At 35.2% G+C, this 24340-nt stretch overlaps 1 protein-coding gene across 1 annotated transcript in view; it reads left to right on the top strand.

Moving 5' to 3' along the window:
• Positions 1–21952, top strand: part of GABRG1 (gamma-aminobutyric acid type A receptor subunit gamma1) — a 52756-nt gene extending 30804 nt beyond the window's left edge. The window contains exons 4-9 of the mRNA XM_072334264.1: positions 9065–9285; positions 11370–11452; positions 12642–12779; positions 12874–13026; positions 15818–16029; positions 18436–21952. Coding sequence (XP_072190365.1) covers positions 9065–9285; positions 11370–11452; positions 12642–12779; positions 12874–13026; positions 15818–16029; positions 18436–18714 — 1086 coding nt within the window. The 3' untranslated portion in view covers positions 18715–21952. The remainder of the gene's footprint in view (positions 1–9064; positions 9286–11369; positions 11453–12641; positions 12780–12873; positions 13027–15817; positions 16030–18435) is intronic.
• The last annotated feature ends 2388 nt before the right edge of the window (positions 21953–24340 follow it).

The raw sequence follows: 24340 nt of genomic DNA, 5'->3' as shown, positions 1-24340 counted from the left end.
CTGAAGTATAACTTGTTGTCTCTCCATGAATACAAAGTCAGAATAGGTAGTTAAGGTCCCACACATAGCATCAGAAAGTTGCCCACCTCTGTAAATGTGCCTTAATTCCTTAATTTGCTTGTGCTGTTTAGGAGCGATTCAATCTGAGGCTGCAGACTTCTTGTTCTGTTGCTCATTCTCAAATTCTGTGTGTTTCAGGAGATGCATTTTTGTGTGTGTGTGTGTGTAGATCCACTGTATCACTTAAATTGCAGCTGATATGGTTTAACTATATAAGAAAGTCTGCATGAATTCCCTTGACTTCATTAGAGTATACCACCATACACTAGTTGAAATCCATTTTATATAATCTCAGATCTCACAGATAAACAGCCAGAGTAATAACTAAACTGACTGTGAAGTATTTGATATTTCAGATGCTGGTTTTCTGTATTTGCATAAGGCTAATTTGTTAAAGAAAATAGCAGAAGTGCTGAGATGGCTGTGTATGGCTGGGACTAAGAAAAGTTGCTTAAATTTTTTTCCTTTCTCTTTGTGACCAGTGTGCCAGAAGCAAACACTTTGGTTTCTTATGTTTCCAGTACTTCCTTCCATATTTCTGTGCAGAATATCTTCCATGGTGGTTTTGTGCTGTCAGCTACTTCTTGATGACTTCATATACAAATTCATCTGCCTTCCTGTTGTCTGTAACTCTGCCTATCTCCTTCTGTCCTATATGAAATACTGCTTTGTGTACCCCACATCTGTTAACAGATCTTTAGATACTTAGATATCTCAGTGTGGCTAAATCGTAGCTTTAAATCTTCTCTCTCTCTCTTTTTTTTTTTTTTTTTAAATTTTTAATTTTTAATTTTTATTTTTACTTTTTTTACCCTTTCTCACTCTTCATTGCTGTGGATATTCTGTTTGGCATTGAGATATAATATTTTTCTATGATGTGATGGATCCTAGAGCCTTCTGCAAGGTCTCAGACAGTCTTGTAAATTCTGACTGTAAAGCAGCTTTTGGGGGTTTTATTTTTATTTATTCTTAATCCTTCTATCACAGTGAATCTCTTGTCCACATTTTCATTATTCTGATAATAAATTTTTGGATTGCAATTGCCAATCTTGCTCCAGTCATACTATCTATAGTTGTCCTGCTGGGAGAATTTTCCTCTGTTTCTACTGAATCATCTCTTTCTTGCTTGTGTTCCTCCTCAGGCTCCTCTTACACTGGATCTCACACATAAACTGTTTCCTTCAAGGCATTTCAAAGCCTGTTCAGTCTTCCCCCCCCCGGCCAAGAGGCCAATTCCTACCTGAGATCTCAACAGAGATCCTTCACATCCTTTCAAATTTTCAACTTGGTATACCATATGCTTTCTCCTAGTCTGCCCCCTACACTTCAAAGAAACTTTCTATAAGGCTTTTTTACTGTTTCTCATCATGTTCCTGCTTAAAACTTTTTTTTTTTTTTTTTTTTTTAATTTTATTTCTCTCTGTGGAGTCTACAAAATGTGAACATTTAAACTTTTGCTGTGCTACTGACAGTTCTTACTGCTATTAGGTTCTCTATTTCCTGCTGCTTTAGCCCCATCTGAAAGAAATGGAAGATATCAACTGGCACTAAAGCTAAACCAGTCAGTATTTTTCTCCTGCTTTTTCCCCTCAACTGCACAGAGTGTATGGCTGCTCTGTTGTACAGTTTACTGTTATTTCTGATACCTTAATATCTGTTTCAAACAGTTCCTGCTGGCTTCTGCTGTGGTTGTCTCTTGTGTCTGTATCTGACACAAGATACATTTAGGTATTTGTCTTGTACCTCTTATATTTAGGAGAACATTGATTGTTCTTTGTTATTAATGCCTAATTTTTCTGTCCATGTGGAAATGTGGGAGGCTGTATTCAAATTTCTTGAGTGATTTGCAGTTTTTGAAAGAAAGGTAAAGGTTGTGCTTTTACTGTTAGAACTGCGTGATGCCATCTAGAAACTGTCCTTGGGAATGGCTCCTACAACACAGGTTATTATTGCCTCCTTCACTACTGCACGCTAGAGGAAAGCTGCTGCCCTGGTGCCAGGATCTGTGCTGACTCTATGAAAACTCACCCTCTGTTAATAGCTGAGAAATCTCATGAGCAGGATTTTTTCTGTTCATAATATATACTCTGGGAAGTCAAGTTTGTCAAGTGGTGGAACAGTCTGTATGACCAAAAGGACCCCTAGGATTTTTACCAAAGAAGCAAAACCTTTTTTGGTAGAAGTTATTGTCCTGCTCCTTAGCTGATATATGTTTGAGTGAGCTGAAAAAATTGCAGCTAGGAAATACAATACTTTTTTTTGCTGCTAAGCAGGTGTAACAGCTGCCTGCTGATATTAGCTTTAATTTTTATTATTTTTAATTTATTCTGTTGTATAATTTTAAATTTGGTCAGGTTATTGCTGCTTATTTCAACCACTCTGGAAAATTTGCATCTAAAACACTTATTGCTGGACTATTTCGGAACTTGTTAGTCACTGGGATACAGTAAGTGCTGTGTAAGATTTCACTTTCTTGAAGAAGAGTATTTTCTCTTGCAGTGATTTATTCCCACAAAACATTACAAACTTTTCCCTGGGGCCAGTAGTTCAAGAAGGATTTTTTGGAAGTTGTTAGCAGTTACCATGCTCTTCTATCTTCATTGTAACATGTAGGAGCTTTGGAGGTTCCTGACTGTTTCAGAAACCAGAAAGCTGTTTAGAAGTGCTATTTCATGGGAGCTGCAAGGTGAGAACCAAACCAGGTAATTATCTCTCCTGGTTTGGAAACCAATATTGAGATTTTGGGACAGGCAGGAAAACCAGGGAAGCAAAAGACCAAACAGCTGTAACTGAATAACTGCAATTGATCTGGCTTTAAAGCAGCTGTACTATACTGAATGGTGAAACCTTGCTTTTGAGACTTTGCAGCTCATTTACAAGATGAAGTTGTAGAAAACCATGTACGCTTGAGTGCAGCTCAGCTTTGCTGCAGAAATATTTTGTGGGATTAATTTTGACTGCTTGAGTCTCTCTTGTTACAAGGAGGTAGATGTAGGCCCAGAATATAGAAAGTACAGTTAATTGAGTTGATAAATCATTCTTGACAGCCTCAAAGCCAAAGCCCTACTCCTTATCAGTATTCACTCCTGCGTTTTTAATATATAAGTAGTGTTTGTGTCTCGTTTTTCATTTCTGAGTTTTGGTTCTTTCTGTACTTTAATATTTGCTAATGAATGACAGTGACTGAAATGTTCAAATTTCAATTGAAAAAGCAAACAAACAAACAACAACAACAACAACAAAATCCCACACCTTTTTTATATTGTTTTCAATGTGCAAATGTATATATAGTATTTACTTCCTCCTTTCATGCCCTTTTCAAATAGCCATAATCATAGCTTATCAGCAGAGATTTTGATGAAGTGCTTTAGTTACTTATGTAGCTGATCTTTTTACTAGTTAGCAGAATTTTTATTTTTGTTTCTAATCTACAGAGCATTTAAATAAATCTTGCCTTTTATTCATATTGTGGTATGCATCTGTCACTTTGCATTCAAAATAAGGATAAGCACAGATGCTAAACTGTGTTGTGAAGAGCAGTGGATTCCTTTATATTGTGCCTATGTAGGGGGTCCTCTTTGTACTCCCTCACCTTCTGTGGGTATGATTTTCTGTATTTCCCCTTATCCTGTGTGTGTGCTTCTATAGAATATTCCAGTGTGATTTTCTGCACAACTATGGCAATCTGACTGGTTAAAAGGAGCAGATGCTATATGCACCATATTTCTGGCAACTCCCACTTCTTCCACTACTGTAGGGTTATTAATCTAATACAGATGTTCTTCTCAGAATCACTGTGATTTTTCAGATATTTTAGATCTCTCTGTAAGGTCCACGAGTGAGCAAACTAAAATAATTTACTGAACCAAGAAAATTTATTTTTACTTCGGTTTCGACCATGAGGATCAAGATCTGAAACCCTGGTTAAATCTATTGCAGCTCAAAACCAAAAAAGTTTAAGAACTTCTAAGTAACCTGTGAGTAAGAACAAACATATTTCAGAATTTTTGTTGAAAGAAGCCATATATCAAAGATAGTTAAGTATTTTAGTATAACTAGGTATTTTAGTAAAGTACTGAAAAGCATTGCTTTGGTGTCCAGAGATAGTCAGATGTGAGAGAAGGTAAAGTTTATGAAAGCTTATTGTCAGCTTTCTGGCAAGATGAAGATAAGCCAGCCTGGTATCACGCAGAATCACAGAATGACCTGGGTTGGAAGGGACCTCAAGGATCATGAAGTTCTACCCCCCCGCCTGGCAGGGCCACCAAACTTCCACGTTTACTAGATCAGGTTGTCTCTGCCTCACTCTCATTACATTGCTGTTTTAGAAATTAGAAAGCTGAATAGAAAGAAGAAAGATGGGGAAAGTATTATAGATTTTGAGTAACTGAACAAGATGAAGTCACTTCACAGTTTGTAGTTGAACTGAATTCAGAGGGTCCCTGTAAAACACATTTCTGAATTAGTCTGTTGCATTCCAGGAAACGTAAGATGTGGATTGGCTCTCATGGAGAAGCAACTGTAGGTTTCTGGGCAAAGAAGGAGAAAGAAAAGGGTGTTTTGATTTTTTTTTTTACCTCTGCAAATCACTGGTAATGATCTGTATTGTAGAACTATAGCTGGGTAGTATTTCAACTGGTAATGGTCTGTATTGTAGGAGTGTAGCTGGGTAGTACTTCAACTCTGGTTTTGTTGCTGGGACATTACACTGCATTTGTGTTTAACCTGAGAAAACTGGGACATCTTTTCCTGTTGTCGTACAAATGTATCATATTTAATAAGATAGGCAACAACTAACCTACTCATTTCTCCATGGTTTTTGCTGTGAAATATCAAATCAACTGTGGAATTGCTAGACAAAATATCCAAGAAAAATGGTTTTGTGCTTTGTGCAATTTTCCCATCCTTTTAGTGTTTTGTTGGAACTGGCACGTTGTAGGTGCACTGAGATGTAATCTTATAGAATGATGGCTTCCTCACTTTCACAGATTTCCAGTGAAACAAAAATCTAGTGGCCTAATATTTGGCTGTAACTGACCTGTACTAATTCTTTTGTGAAACTAACATTGGGAATTTGGTGTATTCCATACACTATCTGTTCCTACTCTATTTGATATAGCTTTTTTATTAACTTTATTATTACTATTATTAACTGCATCTCCCTGAGACTCTACACCTGCTTGTCAGTATTCACAGACTGTTCACTGCCTGGCCCTTTAATGGTGTTCTCTGATTAGTCACTGTGTTCCCAGCCTTTGGAGTTTGTTATTATCTTTTAGAGAGGACAGAGATGAAGGAGGATTGCAGTTATCTGGAAATAATTAGGCAGGTGGGCTCTTTATGCCAGCTGTGCAAAAGAGTTCGGTGATTTAATCAGACGCCAAATATGAGCTAACATGTGCGATGTTTATTGAACCCTGTGAGGCTGAATATGAATAAGCACACATTTTGCTCTGTCTGTGACTAATGCAGCCATAGATTGATTTCATTTTATTCTGCATGGATGTTTTATCATTAGTCTCATTTAAAAGAGAGAGTAGTAAACCAATTTTTATGGTTACAGAATGTCATTGAATGGTGAGCTTTATGAGACTAATAAAAGTAGTGATAAGTGTTAAATTTAACTTTTTCTAAGAAAATGAGAAAAGCAAAACAGTTGCTCAGAAAGATTTATTACTCTAAAAGAAAATTGTATTTGCTGATGTGCTGTTGTGCTTGTTGATATGGCATATAAACAAAGACAGTGCTTTTGTTCATCTAATTTTGGAGACAAAGCACTTCCTTAGTGTAGTCATTTTTCTACCACATTTTCAACAAATTTTGAGGGCCCAGATTTTCCCTTCTCATAGAAAAATATGAATTTTTTTCAGGAGCTACAGATTTAAGGGAATTTATTGTAAAAATCCATAAAATCTTAAAACTTCAGGTCTGTTTCCAAACTAGATCTTCAGAGAGTACACAACTTTTTAAATTATTCCCTCTTCAGGTTTTTGTTCTCAGGTATGTACACTACCACAGCTGCATGCTGACAGACTTACTTGAGCCTCATTTGCCCAGTCATCCTGTAATGTGTACCTGTTCTTGGAGGTTGTACAAGATCTGTTTGGGCCCATAACATCAGTCCTCTTCGTAAAGGAATTTTTGTTGAGAAAGGAATCCCATATTCACTTCTTGAGTGTCTACATGTGATCACAACATGCATATGCTTGGTCTTTATGCTCAAGTTCACTTGAGTGAATGATAGTATATATGAAATGAGCCAAGAGTGTGGGATAGTTAGTCAAAGGATATATGCTGCCTAAAGGATGTACAAGGGACCCTAAAAGACAGCAAGGTCTCAGCAAGGCATAGGACAAGCTGGTATGCTGACAAAGTAAATAGTCGTGTTCAGAAATATAGATATTAGAAGAAGAACGTAGTAGAAGTAGAATAATTGCACTTGGGTTAAATCGGAGAGCCAGAAGTCATGAATCTTTCAGATGGGATGAATGAGTATGATTATGCTTTTGACTCTGAGGAAAGAGGTTCTAGGTGCTTATTTCAACTTAGAAATGGAAGACCACTCTCTGCAGATAAGAGGCTAGCAGTTGGATCTATTGTTATGCATTCAGCTTTGGAAAAGATTGGTTATTAATATTATGACATTGAATTATTATGTATCAGATTTTTTTTTTTTTTAACATTTTTTAACATTTCCTCCTTTTATGAGTGCTTTTTTTTTTTCTTCCCCCCCCCCTTTAAAATGTTGTTTAAGTAAGTCTTTCAGTACAAGGTTCTGTTAAAGACTTGCACATTTAATACTGAAAGCTAAGAGAATCCAAGCATCTGGGGCTGTTTCTTTGCTTTGCTCATTCAAAATCATCAAGCACTTCTTCCTTTTTTTTATCTTAATTTGATAGGGATATTGGTATTCAGTGGCAGCCTGAGTTTTCTTGCCCTGGGTGTATTTGACTATAATGACACTTTGATATATTTCTTTTTCTCAGACAATGCAGTGCCACTGTGAATTGGCTGCTTAGAGTAGCACCTTCAGACAGCATGCTCTTATCATACAGTCAGTTGTTTCTGTTGATTACAATCACTGACTTTTTTTTCTCCTACCTTTAATTGTTAAGGCGACAAGTAAATCTTTGTTCATGTTGCTTCATTTAAGTCTATTGAAGTACTTCTTTAGCACACTGTCTTGTGTATTCATTTACAAAAGACTAAGGCAAATTTCCTTTCCAGTTGCAAACTGCAGATGAACACAGAAAGCAGGATGTTGAGGATGAACAGGCTCCTGGGGTTTTGGTTTTCACGGGTGTCTTGAAGATTTTTTTTTTATAAAAATAAAATAATGAAGGACTTGTTCTGCCCTGCAGAAACTTCTCCTGATTACAAAGACTGTCAAGGAGCAAGCAAAGTTTTTGGGTGAAGTCATCTCCAGGATGCATTTTTGATTAATCCTTTTGTTCCCTTGTCCTACTGCTGTTTGCCTCATACACCTGATACTTTGCAAGTCACTGAGTTACAATAGTTTGTATGGAGGAAAGAGCAGAGACAAGTCTTAGCCTTGCATATCTATTCTATTCCAAATATTTTCACACCCAGATAAGTGGGAAAATGGAGAGAGATTTAAGCAGTCCTGGTATATCTGCCTTTGCACTTCTGAAGGATGGAGTGACAAATTTCACCTGGGAGATAGCTGCTAACATTTGTAGAAATGAAAGAGGAATCTATAACTCATACAGCTGGATACTGTGGCTATTTAAAAATAAAACGAGCAATAAACCCTAATCCAATCAGCAAACCCTTCAGCTTTCATTGCATTCTAATTTCATTTAATCTCCATTCATTGCGTTAAAAGTCAGAATTGGCTATCTGTGTGCATTTTTATTGTCTGCATTTTAACTAGTATTGCATCTTTTGGCTCATGTCTGCACTGTCTCCATCTCTTCTCCCCTCAGAGATGACAGGGAACAACCAGTGTGAAGTGTGGAAGTCTGATTTTCAGAGCATTTTTTCCCTGCGGACTGAGCTCTGGGAGGAGATACTGAGTTGCTCATAGGAGGTTTCATGTGGTAGCCATGTAGGAGTGTACATGTACAGAGTGGCAGTTGCTCTTGACATCAGAGTCATGATCAAGCTGAGACAAATGTTACAGAGATTAGTCTGCTGCTCTGCTCCTTTATTTTGCTTCCATACTGAGCAACAGTTAGATTCTTTGCAGATGCAGTGAGATCTTGTTTTTCAATGTTTAACTCCCTTGTCATTTACAGTTTCATTAAATTCTTTGATTTATCACTTTTTTGACCATAAAATCTACTGAGGAATTTGAGTTTGTATCAGAAAATAAATTTTCTTTGGCCTCTAAAAAGTGAAGTGAATTTGCATTAGGGAAATTTCCTTTCTGACTGTGTATACTTTTGTGTGCTTGCAGGTGAAAGTATGAGGTAAATGGTCAAGTTATTTCTGCAAGCAGTTATATTTACTTCCTGCATGTACATGAATTTTTCAAAGTCTGATATTTAGCCAGTGGATGTGTTTCATTGGTTTTTATCATAACACAGATGGGAAATTTTAAAGATGATTATAGCTTTCTTGAAGGATCTAAAGATGCATTTTGTGAAATTCAGGGTGGAAAATATAAGAAACCTATTTCATTTGCTTTTGAAGAGGTGTAAAACTATGTCTCTAGAAACTTGGCAAAGCCCAGAAGAACTAAAGTTGACCTTATATATGTGTCTGTTTCCCCCAGAGTGGTTGTATTGTGCAAGGACTGCCAAATTACAACAAGATCCTATCAGGTCTCCCCTTCTTTGGGTAAACAGTGTGTCTCAGGAGAGTGGAGGTAGAGACAGAAAGCTATGTGTGCCTTTCCTCAGTTTGCTACAGGCTGCTGAATGCAATATAAATCATACTAAAGAGAACAGAAGCAATAGCCTTGGATTTATAACCAAATTTAAAATTCTTGGCTTGCAGGCTTTGGTGAATGTGTAGATAAATATTGTTTCTCTGTTTTTAGGAATACACCATAGATATTATATTTGCCCAGACTTGGTATGACAGTCGTCTGAAATTTAACAGCTCAATGAAAGTCCTTATGCTTAATAGCAATATGGTCGGAAAAATTTGGATTCCAGACACTTTCTTCCGGAACTCAAGGAAATCTGATGCCCACTGGATTACAACTCCAAATCGCTTACTTCGAATCTGGAGTGATGGAAGAGTATTATACACTCTAAGGTAGGAATTTATTGACTAAGTAGAAAAGATAGAACTGATATGCGCAAGGACACAAAAATAAATATGGATCAAGTACCTGGAATTTTGCTTGTTGTTGACCACAGGAGCTCACAAAGAGTTTGCTAAGATGGGGAAAAAAAATAAAAAATAAAAAATAAATTGAAATATATTGCTCAGAATATTGGTTAAATGCAGTTGAAAAGGATAGCAAATTTCAATCCCTTCTTAGGTACATTGCATCACTAAGATATCACAAAACTGAGTTATAAATTATTTCACAAACTTTCTATTGTAAGCAATTTTCACCAACTTTTATTCTGTAAGTAAAAGATGAATGCTCCAAGAAATAAAAATAAGAGCTTGATTAAAGCTAAGGTCCAAGTTCTGCATATACTGCTTCCCATGTTTACTCTTACAAGCTATTAAAATCTACAGATCTGTTCCTCCAAGTTAGATATAAACAAACATGTTGGGAGTAATTCTGGCAAATGATGGGTGCTTGGGTTAATTTTAAATTTACCATCTAGGCTATCTGCACTGATCTCTGAGACATACAGTTCTTGAATAGCTGTAGTCTACAGAAAGCATTTTAGGATAATCTTTCATTTTTTCTTATTATTTCTTAAGCACACCTAAAAAGTCCTGAAATAAATTAGAAGCTGATAAGGAAGTAGCATGTGCAAAAGATTACGTATATCTGACTTCTTTTTAAAAATCAAACAGTAGCAACTTATTAATTACTTACACAGCCACTCACACTGCTTTCATCTACAGACTAGCAGCAATGTATGAGCAATTTATAAAAGTGCTCTGTAACAGAAGAAAGAATTACAGTGCTCTTAAAAGCATCCTGTTCGCTTACTTTTGATCTTAGTATGCTCTATTTGAATGTATAAATTGCTCCTGGGAGGGCAGTTTAAATTAACAGCCTTTTTTTTCTGCTGATGTTTATAAAAATCTTGTGATAACCTCTTCTGTTAACATGCAAATACTATTTCCTTTTTTGAATTAAAAATATATATGTAAGAGTTGGATGTTATCCTTTCATTACTTGCTCAATTTCAATGGTACAATTTTTGTTTTTAATAGGATTACTAAATCAAATGCAATGAAAAACATGTGAGCTCTCTCAAAGCAATAACTTAGAATTAGTCTGCTGATGTTTGAGCTATGAAGTGCAGTGGGCTGGGAATGAAACAGCAAAACTTGGTATTCACCTGGCACTGCAACATGCAAACATCTGTATAGACGAAGATACAATCTGAATTCATCCTAAGGTGGAATAACATTGAGTGTATATGTTGCATATATGTGCAATTGGAAAACTTGAAGGGCACCCTCAGAGGGATGCAAGTGTCTTACTTGGAAATGGGACTTTTTTCTTTCCCAGTGTATGGCAAGAACTACAGTTTTCGTTAAAATTCACCTTGTTTAAAAACTCTTTAGAAGTCTGCGATAGCATTTTCAAAAGCTGTAACTGATTTGTTCTGTTGTTAAAATGCTAGACTAGTTCTAGACTGCTTCTAAAATTTATACTACCTATTTGAAAAACCTGTGTGCCTTAGATATTGAATGAATAGAAATATCAAGATTGTTCTTCACTGTTCTTACACAAATATAGAGCAGTCCTCATGTTTCCACTTATGTATATATGTGTGTGCATATATATATTTATGTAAGTGTATATAACCATCACATATATGGATGCTAAATGCCATGTGGCTTTCCAAAACATTCTTCAAAAAACTTAATTTTATTGCTGTGTTTATCTCCCCTCCTTGCCACACCTTTAGCCCTTCCTTTTTACTCCTCTTTCTGGTAGAAAAGTAAGAGACTCCCAAATCAATTGGCATTTTTTAAATGACTTGATATGGTGATTGAAATGACACAAATCTCTAGGTTGCATTTGGTAATTTTGTTCTTTGGAGATGATGGTGGCTGTCTTTTGCAGATACACAGCTGGATATGCATAACATCTATTAATTGGCAAAAACGATTTCTATGCATGTGTTTATTATCTAGTCTGAAGTGTCTAGTCTAGATGCATGGATATAATCTTTCTTTTGTTCTTATTTTCTAATTAGACTGACAATTAATGCTGAGTGTTATCTTCAGCTTCATAACTTTCCTATGGATGAACACTCCTGTCCACTGGAATTTTCAAGCTGTAGGTGGTACAATACTTTGTTTTCTTTTCTCTTTACAACCAGGCTTTAAATTTCCTTAAAATCCAGCAGCAAGAGAGCAAGTAATTACTTTTTGAAGCCTTGAAGGAAAAAGTTCTATTTGTATTTTGCTTTGATTTATTGCATTATTTATTGCATAATTAAATGCAATAATAATGAGTTGAATTATATGCATTTCATTTAGTTGCAACTTTAAAAACAATTGTATTACTAAGAAGTGTGATGCAATACTCATTCCAGTTAATAAGAATCTATTGCCTTGGAAGAACTTTATTTTCTATGCCTGTCAGACTTTCCAGCTTTGAACTGGTTCCATACTAAAAGGAAAATTAAGATCTGCCTTCTTCAGCTTGTTCTCATAAATGCTTAATCACTATAAACATGCTTTCTCCTTTCAGTGGGACTTATTTTTGCAAGCAAGAAACATAACTTTCAGGCTTATTTTTCTAATATATTAAAAATAAAATACTGTTCCTAAGAGTATTCTTCTTTTGCTAGCCAAAGAAACCCAAACCAACTGAACACAGCTAAACAATTTATTCTTAAGTATGAAACTTAAAAGACAATGAAATCAAACTTCAGTGAATCTTCTTAAATGAATATCATACTTAGTGCTTCCTTCCTGAATGCTAAATGAACTTTGGTAGGTCTGTCAATTAGATACAAGTGAGCCTTGCTTGATTTCATTCCTGCTTTTGCACTAGATAATGTGGGTCAACATGAAAATCAAGAAGTCTGTAATTCCAGGTGGATTACTGAACAATGAATCAGGTTACAAAAATCCAATCTGAGGAATAGGAATTTTATATTATGTGCTCGGAAGTATATGTACTTTTAAGGTCCTTTTCTTTTCCTTTTAAAAGTGTTCTTTTAAAGCTAAAGTATATTGCATTCATGTATTAGTTCTTCATGTCTGAATTCCAGAATATTGTCTAGATACTTCCTAAGCAATTATATTTACAAAACTTTAGTCTGATCTTAACAGTAAGGCTTAAAATTGACGCAAGATATTTTGTTATTCAGTTTTACGTGGATAAGGTGGATTATAGATTTTCTTGCTCTCTGATTCATTTTATATACAGCGTTTGTTTTGTTTCCAAACTTCAGAGATCAAAATACATGTCTTGAAATTTGCTGTGGGTATAGTCTTGATTTGTTGTTTTATTCTAGATGGATATCCCAGAAATGAAATTGAATACAAATGGAAGAAAACCTCTGTTGAAGTGGCAGATCCGAAATACTGGAGATTGTATCAGTTTGCATTTGTAGGGCTGCGAAATACAACTGAAATTTCTCATACACTATCTGGTAAGGAAAGTGTTAAGCTTTCTGGCATGTATTATCTATGTGCAACAAAGCTAACAGGTATAATAAAAAGAATTATTATTTTTTTACTTCATAGGTGATTATATTATTATGACAATCTTCTTTGATCTCAGCAGACGTATGGGATATTTTACTATCCAGACATACATTCCTTGTATACTCACAGTAGTTCTTTCATGGGTGTCATTTTGGATCAACAAGGATGCAGTTCCTGCAAGGACATCTCTGGGTAAGGATGCTTACTGTCACCCTTGAGGGTTCTGGAAATTGCCAGCAATAGAAATCCACATTGAGTCCTGGATTAATCATTGAATTAAATGATTGTGATCACTGGTCACCCTTTCTATTGAGTTACAAGGTTAAGAGTAAGAGAATCATGCTGTGGTGCCACAGAAGGATTTAAGGGAGGGAGTGTTGATATGAGAAACCTGTAAACCTTGGACTTTTGTGGTGATATAGGACAAGGGGAAAAATTTCATGCTTATGTTAGGTTTAGATATAAGGAAAAAGTCTTTTACAGTGGGAGTGATGAGGCACTGCAATAGGTTGCCCAGAGATGTATGCAGTGGATGCCTAATCTCTGGACAGGGCTCTGGGCAACTGGATCTAGCTGTGGATGTCCCTGTTCCTTGCAGGGGTGTTGCACTAGATGACCTTTAAAGGTCCCTTCCAACTTGACCTTGATCCAAACCTAGTGGCTTCCCTATTTCTTAAGTAAATATATAGGTTTTTTTCTTTTATATGATATTTTTGTCATCTCCATAGATGGTAATATTGCAATGATTAGTCTGACAAGTATGAATAAACTTATCATTATGGAACATAGGCTGTCATTACTACACAGGAAAACTTTGAAGATGTGTATTGTTTTTGTTCTGTTGTTGTTTTTAAATTTTAGTGTGGTTTTTGTTTGTGCCTTTTTGTTTTTTTTGTCTTAATGAAGAAAATTAAGAAAATTAATTTACTCCTTTAAGGACAGGAGAGAATATTTGCAACTGATTTTGAACTTCAAGGAGTTAGGCATGTAACTTGCAAAAACCTAAACTGCTGTCCTTCAGGACCTTGTTTTTATTACAGATATTATTTTAGTGTTGCAAGTTCTTCTGTAGTTATAATTCAGCATTAGTGTCAAACTTGACTGACCTGATTAGTGTGGCACTGGCCTCCTATGTTTGACCACTTGGGAACTGTATTGCCTTGGAGAAGTGTCAGATAGAGATGTATGAAGGGCATAGGATGCACACTAACAACTCTCAGATTAGTAGTGACAGTTTTCTGATTTATGTGTAAATGCTCAAAAGTAAATATTTGGCAGATTGTAGGGTAACTATTCTCACATGCAGATTTTCTAGTGAACAAAAGAAGAATTTACCAGTCAAATAGATATGATTTTACAGGGTGGGTTAAAGACTGAGTGGATAAGAGAAGAAAGCCAACACTAAGTAAAGCTAGAAGTTGTGATATGTGGAAGGTTTTATCCCTTCTACAAAGCAGAGATGACTGGAAAAGACTATGTCACCTTTCCTCCTCTTGGAACAAAATTCAGTATGGTGGGAATCACCTCCAACCTGGAGACTGTGCTGAAGCCTAGTATACTGAAAATGCTTGATAATTTTTCTTGCGTGCATGTTGAAGGATCCTGTCAGATAGGTTTCCCAAAGTAAAAGATGATTAAATGCATTTTGATATATGAGTCTGCAGAGAAATACGTGTTTCTCAAAAACATCTAGTGGGAGCAAAGCATTTAAAAAACTCTGTAATTATCTGTATGCCCTTTTTAGGCATGTAATTTCTATAAGAAATCTGTTGCAAAATCGCCAGTGTTTTCCTGCTGTAAGATAAGCTAATGGCAACTGATTCCATGTTTTGACTGGAAAGACACAGACAGCCTTAGACTATTGTCACACTTCACTGATTTCTATTTATTTATTTATTTGTTTGTTTTTCCAGTAAGCCTAGACATGTAAGTAAAATTATTATTTGCGTGTTCAAGTATTGCTCTCCAAAGGAAAGGTCACATCCTAATTTTGAACAACTAGGAAAAAAAGCTTTGCATCTCCCTATGGGATCACATACAAGAAAGAAGCATTAACACCTTCTAAATGTTAAACCAGTGAAGAGTGGTATAATTAAGACACAAAACATGTTGCCAATAAGGCCAGCTTGTTCATTTAATTAACTTGTATGTGAATTAAGGGAAATATTTTCTATTACTTCAGACAGAGTATTGAAAATATATTTAGTAATTTAGGGAATGAGACAAGAAAGGCCATTAAATTCATCTGATTTGAGCTATTACGCATCATAAACAAAGTGTTGAAAAATTTATTCCTTTTTCTAATAGCTTTAAAATTATTTTTAAAATTAGTGATATATAATAAACCTTTTTCTGAGTGTGTGCTTTTATTTAAACTTCCAAGAGCCAGAGGTCTTTTATCTGTTTATAAAATGTATGTTCTTATTTGTACCAGTTTGTCTATTGAATTTGTTGTATGTATGCTTTCTTTAAAAGATTAATGAAATTACAAAAACTTTATCATTTTCTTGATTTCTCCGGTGTGTGTTGAAAATTAAAGGAATTTAAACTAAAGTTGAAATGTGTCACAGTCACAGAATTGTAAGGCAGGAAGGGACCTCTGAAGGCCATCTGGTCCAACCCCACAGCATATCAGGCTCCCTACAGTAGTTAGCTACCTGAAGCTAGTTGGTGTTTCTAAAGATGTCATGATGGACAGCTTCACTTACTGAGCTTCCTGAAGCTTGTTAACAGCCCAGGGACACACCCCATGCTGGGTTACACAACTGGCCACTTTCTGTATGACCTAACATAATTGCTTCTTGCTTCTTTCTAAGGTGAATTCTGTTGTGCCTCAGTTCTTGCTTGCCTTATGAATGAGCTAATGATGAAATTGAGGATTTTTATTTATTTATTTATTTATTTTTGTGACATTGTGTTTGAATTCCTCATACACTTCCCTCTTTTTCACTTCCATCTCTCTTTTACTGTCTTTATTAAATAGGTATTACAACAGTGCTGACCATGACAACATTGAGCACAATTGCCAGGAAGTCACTTCCAAAAGTTTCCTATGTGACAGCAATGGATCTTTTTGTCTCAGTTTGCTTCATTTTTGTGTTTGCTGCTTTGATGGAATATGGCACTTTGCATTACTTTACTAGCAACAGAAAAGGGGACAAAGGAAAAGATAAGAAGGCAAAACCTAAGCCACCAGTAAGTTTAGTTACATGATTAAGAACTAAAAATATGCTACTTCTTCTTTATTATAGCGTTCATGGTTGGGAGTTCATATTCACTTTCTGTGAATACTATTAACGTGCAAAATTTTTTTGATCATTCTATTTCTAAGTGAATTAAAACATATAAGCCTAAGATAGTGAGACTTTAAAAATAATTTTCCATGCTGTTCCCAAGCCTCTTGAGCTGTCTGTGGAGCATGTGGCTCTAGACATAGTTCTGTCTGGGCTTAATGTTTCTGAAAAGTCTTTCTGTTCATTTAATCCAATGTTTCTTTCTAGTAAAATGATTCTTCTGCTTCTATAATTTGAGCTTTGTATGGTATGAATCATCACAAATCCTAGAAATAAATATTATTCCATTTAAGAGATTTTCTGTTCATGTAGTAAGAATAATGGAATTTCTGAAGAATCTGTCAGTTATAGTATAGTACAGTAAATATAGTCATATTTAAAGTTTGTGTTTAGATTACTACAGCATTTAGGAAAAGGAATTAAATAGAATTTTCATTAGAAAACTTGTCTTGCTAGTTGAGTCTTGATTATAATCTTCTTTGAGAAAGAATAAGAGGAAGGACCAATGCTGTAAAGCCCTTTACCATCAACTAAGATGTTGCATAGCTGAATCATATTAGTTGACCTTCTTGGGTGAGGGCTGAATGTTGCTGTATACAATCAAGCAGAAGATGAAATGAAATAATGGATAGGCATCTTTCCTTATATAGCTACTTAAAGGCAATGTTTTTGTAAGTTCAAAACAAATTTTATCTGAAATTATAGTGACTGAAAAGAATAATGAAGACCTGTAAGATGATAATAAGCTCCCTAGTTCAACATGTATAAAATGTTTAAACAGCAGTGTATGAATTTTTCTCTGGTAGAAATACTTATTAAAGGAAGTTAGAAATGCAATTAAAAAATGTAGTGGATACTGCGCATCTGTAACACCATCTCCTCAAGATGTGGTCGTAAAATGTCTCTACAAGAATTAAGCTACTCCTTTACTTGAGATTTGTGTACTGGTCAAAGTAATTCCCTGAACGTGGGACAATTGGTCTCTAAAACAACACAAGAACTGAAATGATGTTGATTCTTGCATTTTATATATTTTTCATTCTTTGTCTATCGTGTATAATTATATGAGAAATTTTTTTCTTCACTTCATAGACAGAGTTGTTAATTACTTCACTGTAAACTCCCTTACCTACTTTGGCTGCATCATTTCTAACTGTTTTTATTCATTACATGACAAAATATGGAGATTCAAGAAAAGAGAGGAGAAAATGTAAGAGTAGTATTAATGGAACAACTATATTTTAGTCTGAAAATTTTAGAAGAGATGCCAAAGTAGGGAAGGGACTGAAATAATGAGAATACAAGAGGATAATAGAGTAGTCTAAAAGGACTCTGGGTTTTAGAAGTTAAGGATAAGTAAGGAAACAGAGAATATATTTTTGAATACTTGGGAAAACAAGGATGATGTGTGAAGAGCCACATGGAAACAGAATAGTAAAAGGAGGAAAGATGGGCAATGATAGTACAGGAAAAGGTAAGGCAAAAAATCATGAGAAAGGTGAAAGCAAATAGTTTATGTACTTGCCAATAAATCACCCAGATTATTTCTGTGAAAATTATTTATGAACTTTAGCTCCTATTTCAGTCTGTTTGAACTGAATTTCAGGAGGGTTCAGTTACACAAGTGGAAAGTAGAAGCAACAATTAAGAGCTAGAATAATTATTTTTACTGACTTGCATGGAATTCTCCTAAGGTGTTTTATGTATCTGTACAGGCTGGGTATATTGTTTAGGGATTTAACATGATAAGGTTAGCTGACGGCCTGGGTAGAGGCTGTGGATCAGTCTTTAAAACTGCACCAGAGTTTTTCTCCTAACACCACTTGCTTGCCTTAGCGAAAATGTATCTTCTAGAAAAAACATTTGGTCTGATACTAAAGATTCCAAATGATGGGAAAGCTATCATTCCCTTGGTAGTGATGATTATATCCTTTCTATGCACTTGCTTATGACCCAGTTGTCAAGCTGTGACTGACTTCAAAATGTTCTTCTGTGTCATGGAGATGGGATCATCTAACCCTGTCTTTATTACTAATTATCTAGTATTCACAAACCCCAGCATAACCCAGTTTTCACTGTGGCAGGTGGAAAGCATTCATGATCTTTTGCCTGCATGAGATAATTACACAGAATAGTTCATAATTTGCAAAGCTCCCCATGTTGTTATCATCTAACATTTGAATTTTTGTATACTGTACTGAAAAATGTGCTTACATTGGCCCTTGCTGTGGAATTGTATAGAATTATTTAATTTGAGGATAAAACAAAAGCAAACACTTTATTATTATTATTTTTGTTTTTTCTTAAGAAACCATCTGCAATTGCTGTTCGACCTGGATCAACACTAATTCCAATCAATAACATTAATCATCTCCCTGAACGTGATGATGATTATGGATATGAGTGCCTAGAAGGGAAAGACTGTGCTAGCTTCTTCTGTTGTTTTGAAGACTGCCGCACAGGATCTTGGAGAGAAGGAAGAATACACATTCGTATTGCAAAAATTGACTCCTATTCTCGAATCTTCTTTCCAACTGCCTTTGCATTGTTTAATCTTGTTTATTGGATTGGCTATCTTTATCTATAAATTTTGCTGACTAGACAAACTCAGAAAAGAACTGAGCAGGCATTAATGTTTTTCAGAGAATGGTCAAAATTTATATCTGATCCAAAATTACTAAAATTAGATGTTTTAAAAATTTGAAACAAGAGGATACATGTTGATATAGTCTCCCTCTTGTGATCAACAATAGAAATGGTATCAGTATTTTGATGAGAAAATTGAAAAATTAACTGTTAACATTTAATTTATCTGTACGCACATGTATTTTTGTCCAGGTCTAACAAAATGCACAGACAAGAGACTAAGTCATTGAACTGGACAGTTCTACATAATCTTTAAATTTTAATTCTAAGTGATAATACTGATGAATTTTGTAGCATCTCTTACACTTTAACAAAGAAAGCCTTAATAAAACAGGATTAGTTATTTTCATCCATTTCACCTATAAGGTGATAATTTTTATTAATTCCTGATTTTAAATAGCTGATAAAAGTTAAAAACACTTCCGTTTTTCAACTAGCCATTTATTCTCTGTAGTGTGTTAAAAAGAATGATTATATAATAATTAATCAGATTTATATATACCTGAAATGCAGAAATGAGAGTAACAAATGTATATATCACTAAAAAGCCCACAAAGATAATTCTGAGCTTGTCTTATCCTGACTACTGATGTAGGCTTCTGGCTTTCAGCCTTTGATTACATTTATGTCTGTGATCCATCTGCTGCTATATCACTGTGGTGTGTTTCTCACAGTTCTCCAAGAGGGCTACAACTTTAAAAATTCCTACCTATTTGCCACTGCTCTAGTTTCATGGAACCCAAATGTTGGATAACTTATTATGGCCATAATGCTTTTCACATCCTCTCCGTTTCTCTATCCTTTGTTTAATTTATACTCAGGGGCAGAGAAAGAATTATGCTCAACTGACTTTCTATCATCAGAATTTGGAAGAATCCTTTGACAGTTCTACAGTGCTTGTATTTGAAACCACTGTGCTAAATCTCCATCCCTAAGGGTAAAATGTATGACCTGGTATACTTTGCATACAGTAGAGTTCTGTATGTTCTACTCGTTATTGCTTATGCTACTCACTGAGCCAAAGTCAGATTTACTGATACTGTGTTCTGGATTGCTGTATAATTACCTCCTTGGTATATATAATTACATTAGTGTATACACACACACACACACACACACACACATATATATATATTTCTAAAGGAAATGCCCTTTACATGGACAATGTAATAATTCTTATGCATTGCAGATCTTCCTACAAGATGGGTTATATCCCCTCAAAAACATAGAATTGGTTCTTCAGTCTGTGATGAGAGTTTCTGATCGCTTTGGTAGGAATGCTTTAGTAGTAGTAGTCTTTCTGGATTGACTTCTCTGTGTTGACTATTGCTGGTTGGCAGCATTTAGTATCTCATTTCTATTTTTGTCTGTTGTGGAAAAATGTGATCTTTCCTCCTTTGTCAGAAAGAAACCAGTCTCAAGTGAGCTTGCAAAAATCCCTCTAAAATTAAGAGTCAGAATTACACAGAAGTCCCTACAGATCTTTAAAGAGGATTAATGGGATTAAAATTTGGCTGTAGATGAAGATGCTTGGTACTGGAGATAAATATATGATTAATGGTTAATTATAGAAAATGATACATGGAAGTACACTCTTTCTGCGTACACTCACACACACTAATTATTTCTGTTAAATGTGCTGTCTCCTGATTTTTTTCTCAGAGAAAGAAGTAAAGTACTGTCATATGCTAGTTGGTACCAAACATAAAATGGCATGACACGTGTGAAGTGTTCAGCTCCAGAGTTTAATAAAGAATGCAAGATTTTGTGCAGTGATTCTGCAAGCAAATTCTACTGAGAAGATCCCATTTTAATGCAAGCTTTATTTCATTATTTACCCAACAAAATATGAAAGTGGTTGAGAGAATTTGAATGTCTGCTGTTGAGGCTGGCAGATATCATTTGTTGGATGGCCTTTGCGAGCAGCAACTTCTTCTGACTTTTAGATAGGTTAGAAGTGCAGCAAAACTAACAATGCTGATAGAATAACTTATTGTTTCTTTACATTCTCATTTTCAGAAAATGTTCAGTACAATGGAAATATGCCAGTTTTGATTCCATAGTGCTGTGCTATTCTTTTTGACAGCACACTAAACACATTCCTCTGTAGGAAGGATGAAGGTGGCTTCAGTAGCAGCATATTGAATGTGTACTTGAAAGGCAATCTACTTGCTACAAAATATAAGATCCTTTTTTTTTTTTTTTTTTTTTTTTTTAGCTCCTGACTTTCATTAATTCACCTTTAAACAATGAGAACTTGAAAGAGCTTGACGCTTTACAAGGGAAATACAAATTTTACAGCACATTCAGTTAGTTCTTTCTATTCGTCTGGTTGTCAGTTGCCAATCAGCCTAGACTGGAAAACAAAACCCCCCAAATTTTCAAGGGATGGATAAGAAATCATTCATCACCAATTTCTATGAAACAATGTAATAGAGTATAAAGCTATTGAACGTTATGGCTGTTTGGTTTAGAGATACACTTGCTTCTGTCTGTTGACAAACTTTTCTTTGGATTTCGTTTTTTTTCCAGTGATATCATTTCAGTTTCCCTCAGTACTGTGAGTGCAAATTGAAGTGGGAATGTGGTGAACTGTAACTTGGCATGTAATAAATGTGCTGTTTTAGTCCTATGTGTTTTCTTTGTAGTCTGCATGTAAACACTTCGTTCCAGAAAATCTGAATGATTAAAAAAAAAAAAAAAAAAAAAAAAAAAAAGCAAGAAACACACTATGGTTACTTGGGCTTGGATGCTGCAACCGTTTTTCAAACCTACTTGAATATAATTTCATTTACTGATAATTGGGACTACAATATTTGAGGTCATGTTATTTTGACTAACACTGTTTTAAGGGTGTCCTTAAACCTATTCCTAATCAATATAGTAATACATCTAGAATTCAAAGAAGCATGTGCTTATGTACTGTCATAAAGACTGATGTTATCCTGAATCAATGCCATTAACACATGCTTAATTTACATTAATTTCAGTGATGGGTGTTCTGTTGCTCAAATGATTGAACACCAATGAGGGGAACCAGAACCTCTTTAGTAAAATATTTTCTTATTGAAAGAAAGAGACATAGAAGAGAAATTGCCAGAAAAGTATGGAAGGGAGAAACAAGCCTGGAGAACTATTTTATACTGCACAAATTGTCAGCATCTCCTGAAATGTATTCTAAAAAAAAAAAAAAAAAAATGTTTCCTTGATATTTATATGTTTGTGTTTCCCACTTGTCTGGTTTAGTAGTGAGTACAGCTCAGCGTGTTATTTTTGGTAAGGTTTTGTCTCTGTCTGTACTCACTGATCTTCAGATTCATGTCTTATGTGTCTGAGTGCATCCACTTAATGTACAAACAGTGGTGATGCAACCAAAGCATGAGCTCTGGGTAGCATATTTTATATTCACACACTGATGTGCTTCAAAGGCTTTAACCTTATCCAGTTTTCTGTCATTCAGAGACATAGGTTTGTGTAAGACTTTGAAGGAGAATCACCTCCAACAGAGTTCTTATAATTTTGTGATTTATTTAATATACTAGTGAAAGATTTGTTTAAAATTGTTATCTGAACTCTGCCATCTGTGAGCACCCTTGGCCTTTCAATTGAAAACCCGAAAGGAGGAGTGTGTATTTTTATATCTATCTGCATAATATAAGATACATTTTGCTTAATTGTATCAGTCATAATTTCTGTTTACTGTTTCCACATAACTGAAGATTAATGCAAACACATCCAATTTACATTTTAAAAAATATTTTTTATTATTTTGTTTTAAATTCATTGCAGTTCTTCTCAGTTAGATTAGTGTTCATTTCATTTTTTCTTAAGTATAATTGTATTTGGCAGTGACTACAGTAGAGAAAATAGTAACTAAAATAGAATTCCTCAGCAAGACTAGAGCTTTTTAGAATATGAAACCAGGAATTAGAAAGAACAACTCTGCTTTTATTGCTGAAAAAAATTAGTGAAAGTCCACGTGGCCCTCTGAACATGCCACAGGGGAGACTGTCTCACTGAGAGAGGCAAAATGTTCTGCAAGGAGTAGAAAAGACCTATCCATTTGTTCAGAGCAGAGGTTTGTTTCCCCAAGTGGTTTAAGCCAAGAAAAGATCAACCCGTTCTTCTTCAGTGGTCTCTTGCTTCTGTTTCACTTATGCCAGCAAAAGCAGTTGTTAGATGAACAAAACTTGAAAAAAAAAAAAAAAGTGTTATGTACTTTTTCCTAAGTTAGTATTTCAGACAGATGGGTGGGTTCATCTGATTGCTAATATGCTTGGCCATTTGCTCTCCTCCAAAACAGGTGGAGGGAGCTTTTAGCAGGAGGTAGAAAGGATGACTTGTAACAATGGATGTATGGAATTCAGTTGAGAACTGCTGTGGAGGAAGGGGAAAGATGGTGGGGAAAAAACCTGTGGAAGGGAAGTGATACCAGAATCCAGTTCTATGGATCTGAATGACTTACATTTAGTTAATCTATTTCTCAGTGGTATTTGTAACTGCTCAAGATTTTCCTGCTACATAATTATTGTATTATTATAATTAATACTAAAGTTTATTTCCTGTACATTCATTACAGAACAAATGAGGAACAGGCTGTTATCTTGAGTGACTGTCGAATAAATCAGGATTAATCTGATAAAAGGTTATAAAAATGTTTATTAATTTTAAAAGGTACCAAGAGCTAGCACCCAAGCTGTTTACAACTGCTGTAGCCCTAGAGGGGTACACAATTTGGGAAGGGAAACTGACCCTGAGTCAGATCACTGAGTACCTTTCTCCTTCAGGGAGTATGAAAGTTGAGTATGATCAGATCAGGCAGGATCATGGTTATCCACTGTTCTCCAAGAATGCTGGTAACGGTTTCTTGTTAAAACAATGAGAGATTTCTGCCTGCTAGTCTATGATTTGAATCTGCATACTTTTCTACAGAAGGTAAATCTGAGCTGTGACCTCCAAAATAATAGGAAAGCATGAATGGTATAAGAGTTCATCTCTGCCCAGGCACATTCTCATGGAGCTGATGGTCATGTTACGAGGCTCTGAGGTAGGAGAATTTAGATTGCTCTCCTGCACAAGGTGTCCAAAATTGATCAAAAGTCTTAGAGTATTGTATCTTGTTTGGATCTGGTATGATTTTAATGAAAAGTTACAAATGTTAAAAGTGCATACTAAACTTTTAGGGCTGTTTACTAGGAAATCTTGCTGAGAAAACCAATGCATTACAAAAGCTTTAGAGGAAACTTCAGAGAGCTATTCAAGTTTGGCAGTTAGCTAAAATTGTAATAGACTAGAGGATCTACATCTTTTATCTAAGGACAGGTGTCATTGCCCACTAGAAAATCTATCTTTTCTTTCTTTTTTCTTTTCTATTTTTTTTTCCTAGAAAGCCCTTAAAATGATATTTTAAGGAGGAAATATAATTTCTGTAAAATTACCAAACAATCTCATTTTACTTTCCTATGTCTTGCTTTGCCTGCAGATTTTGACTATGGTAGGTAGACATAATTTGTGCTGTGTGAGAGAGACACAGAGGATGTAAGACCAGTAAACTGTTCTATATAGTT

Source organism: Excalfactoria chinensis, chromosome 4 (genome assembly GCF_039878825.1).
Source record: "Excalfactoria chinensis isolate bCotChi1 chromosome 4, bCotChi1.hap2, whole genome shotgun sequence".
Taxonomy (NCBI): Eukaryota; Metazoa; Chordata; class Aves; order Galliformes; family Phasianidae; genus Excalfactoria; species Excalfactoria chinensis.
Note: the sequence above shows the minus strand (reverse complement) of the source record. Positions and strands in the feature narration are given on the sequence as shown.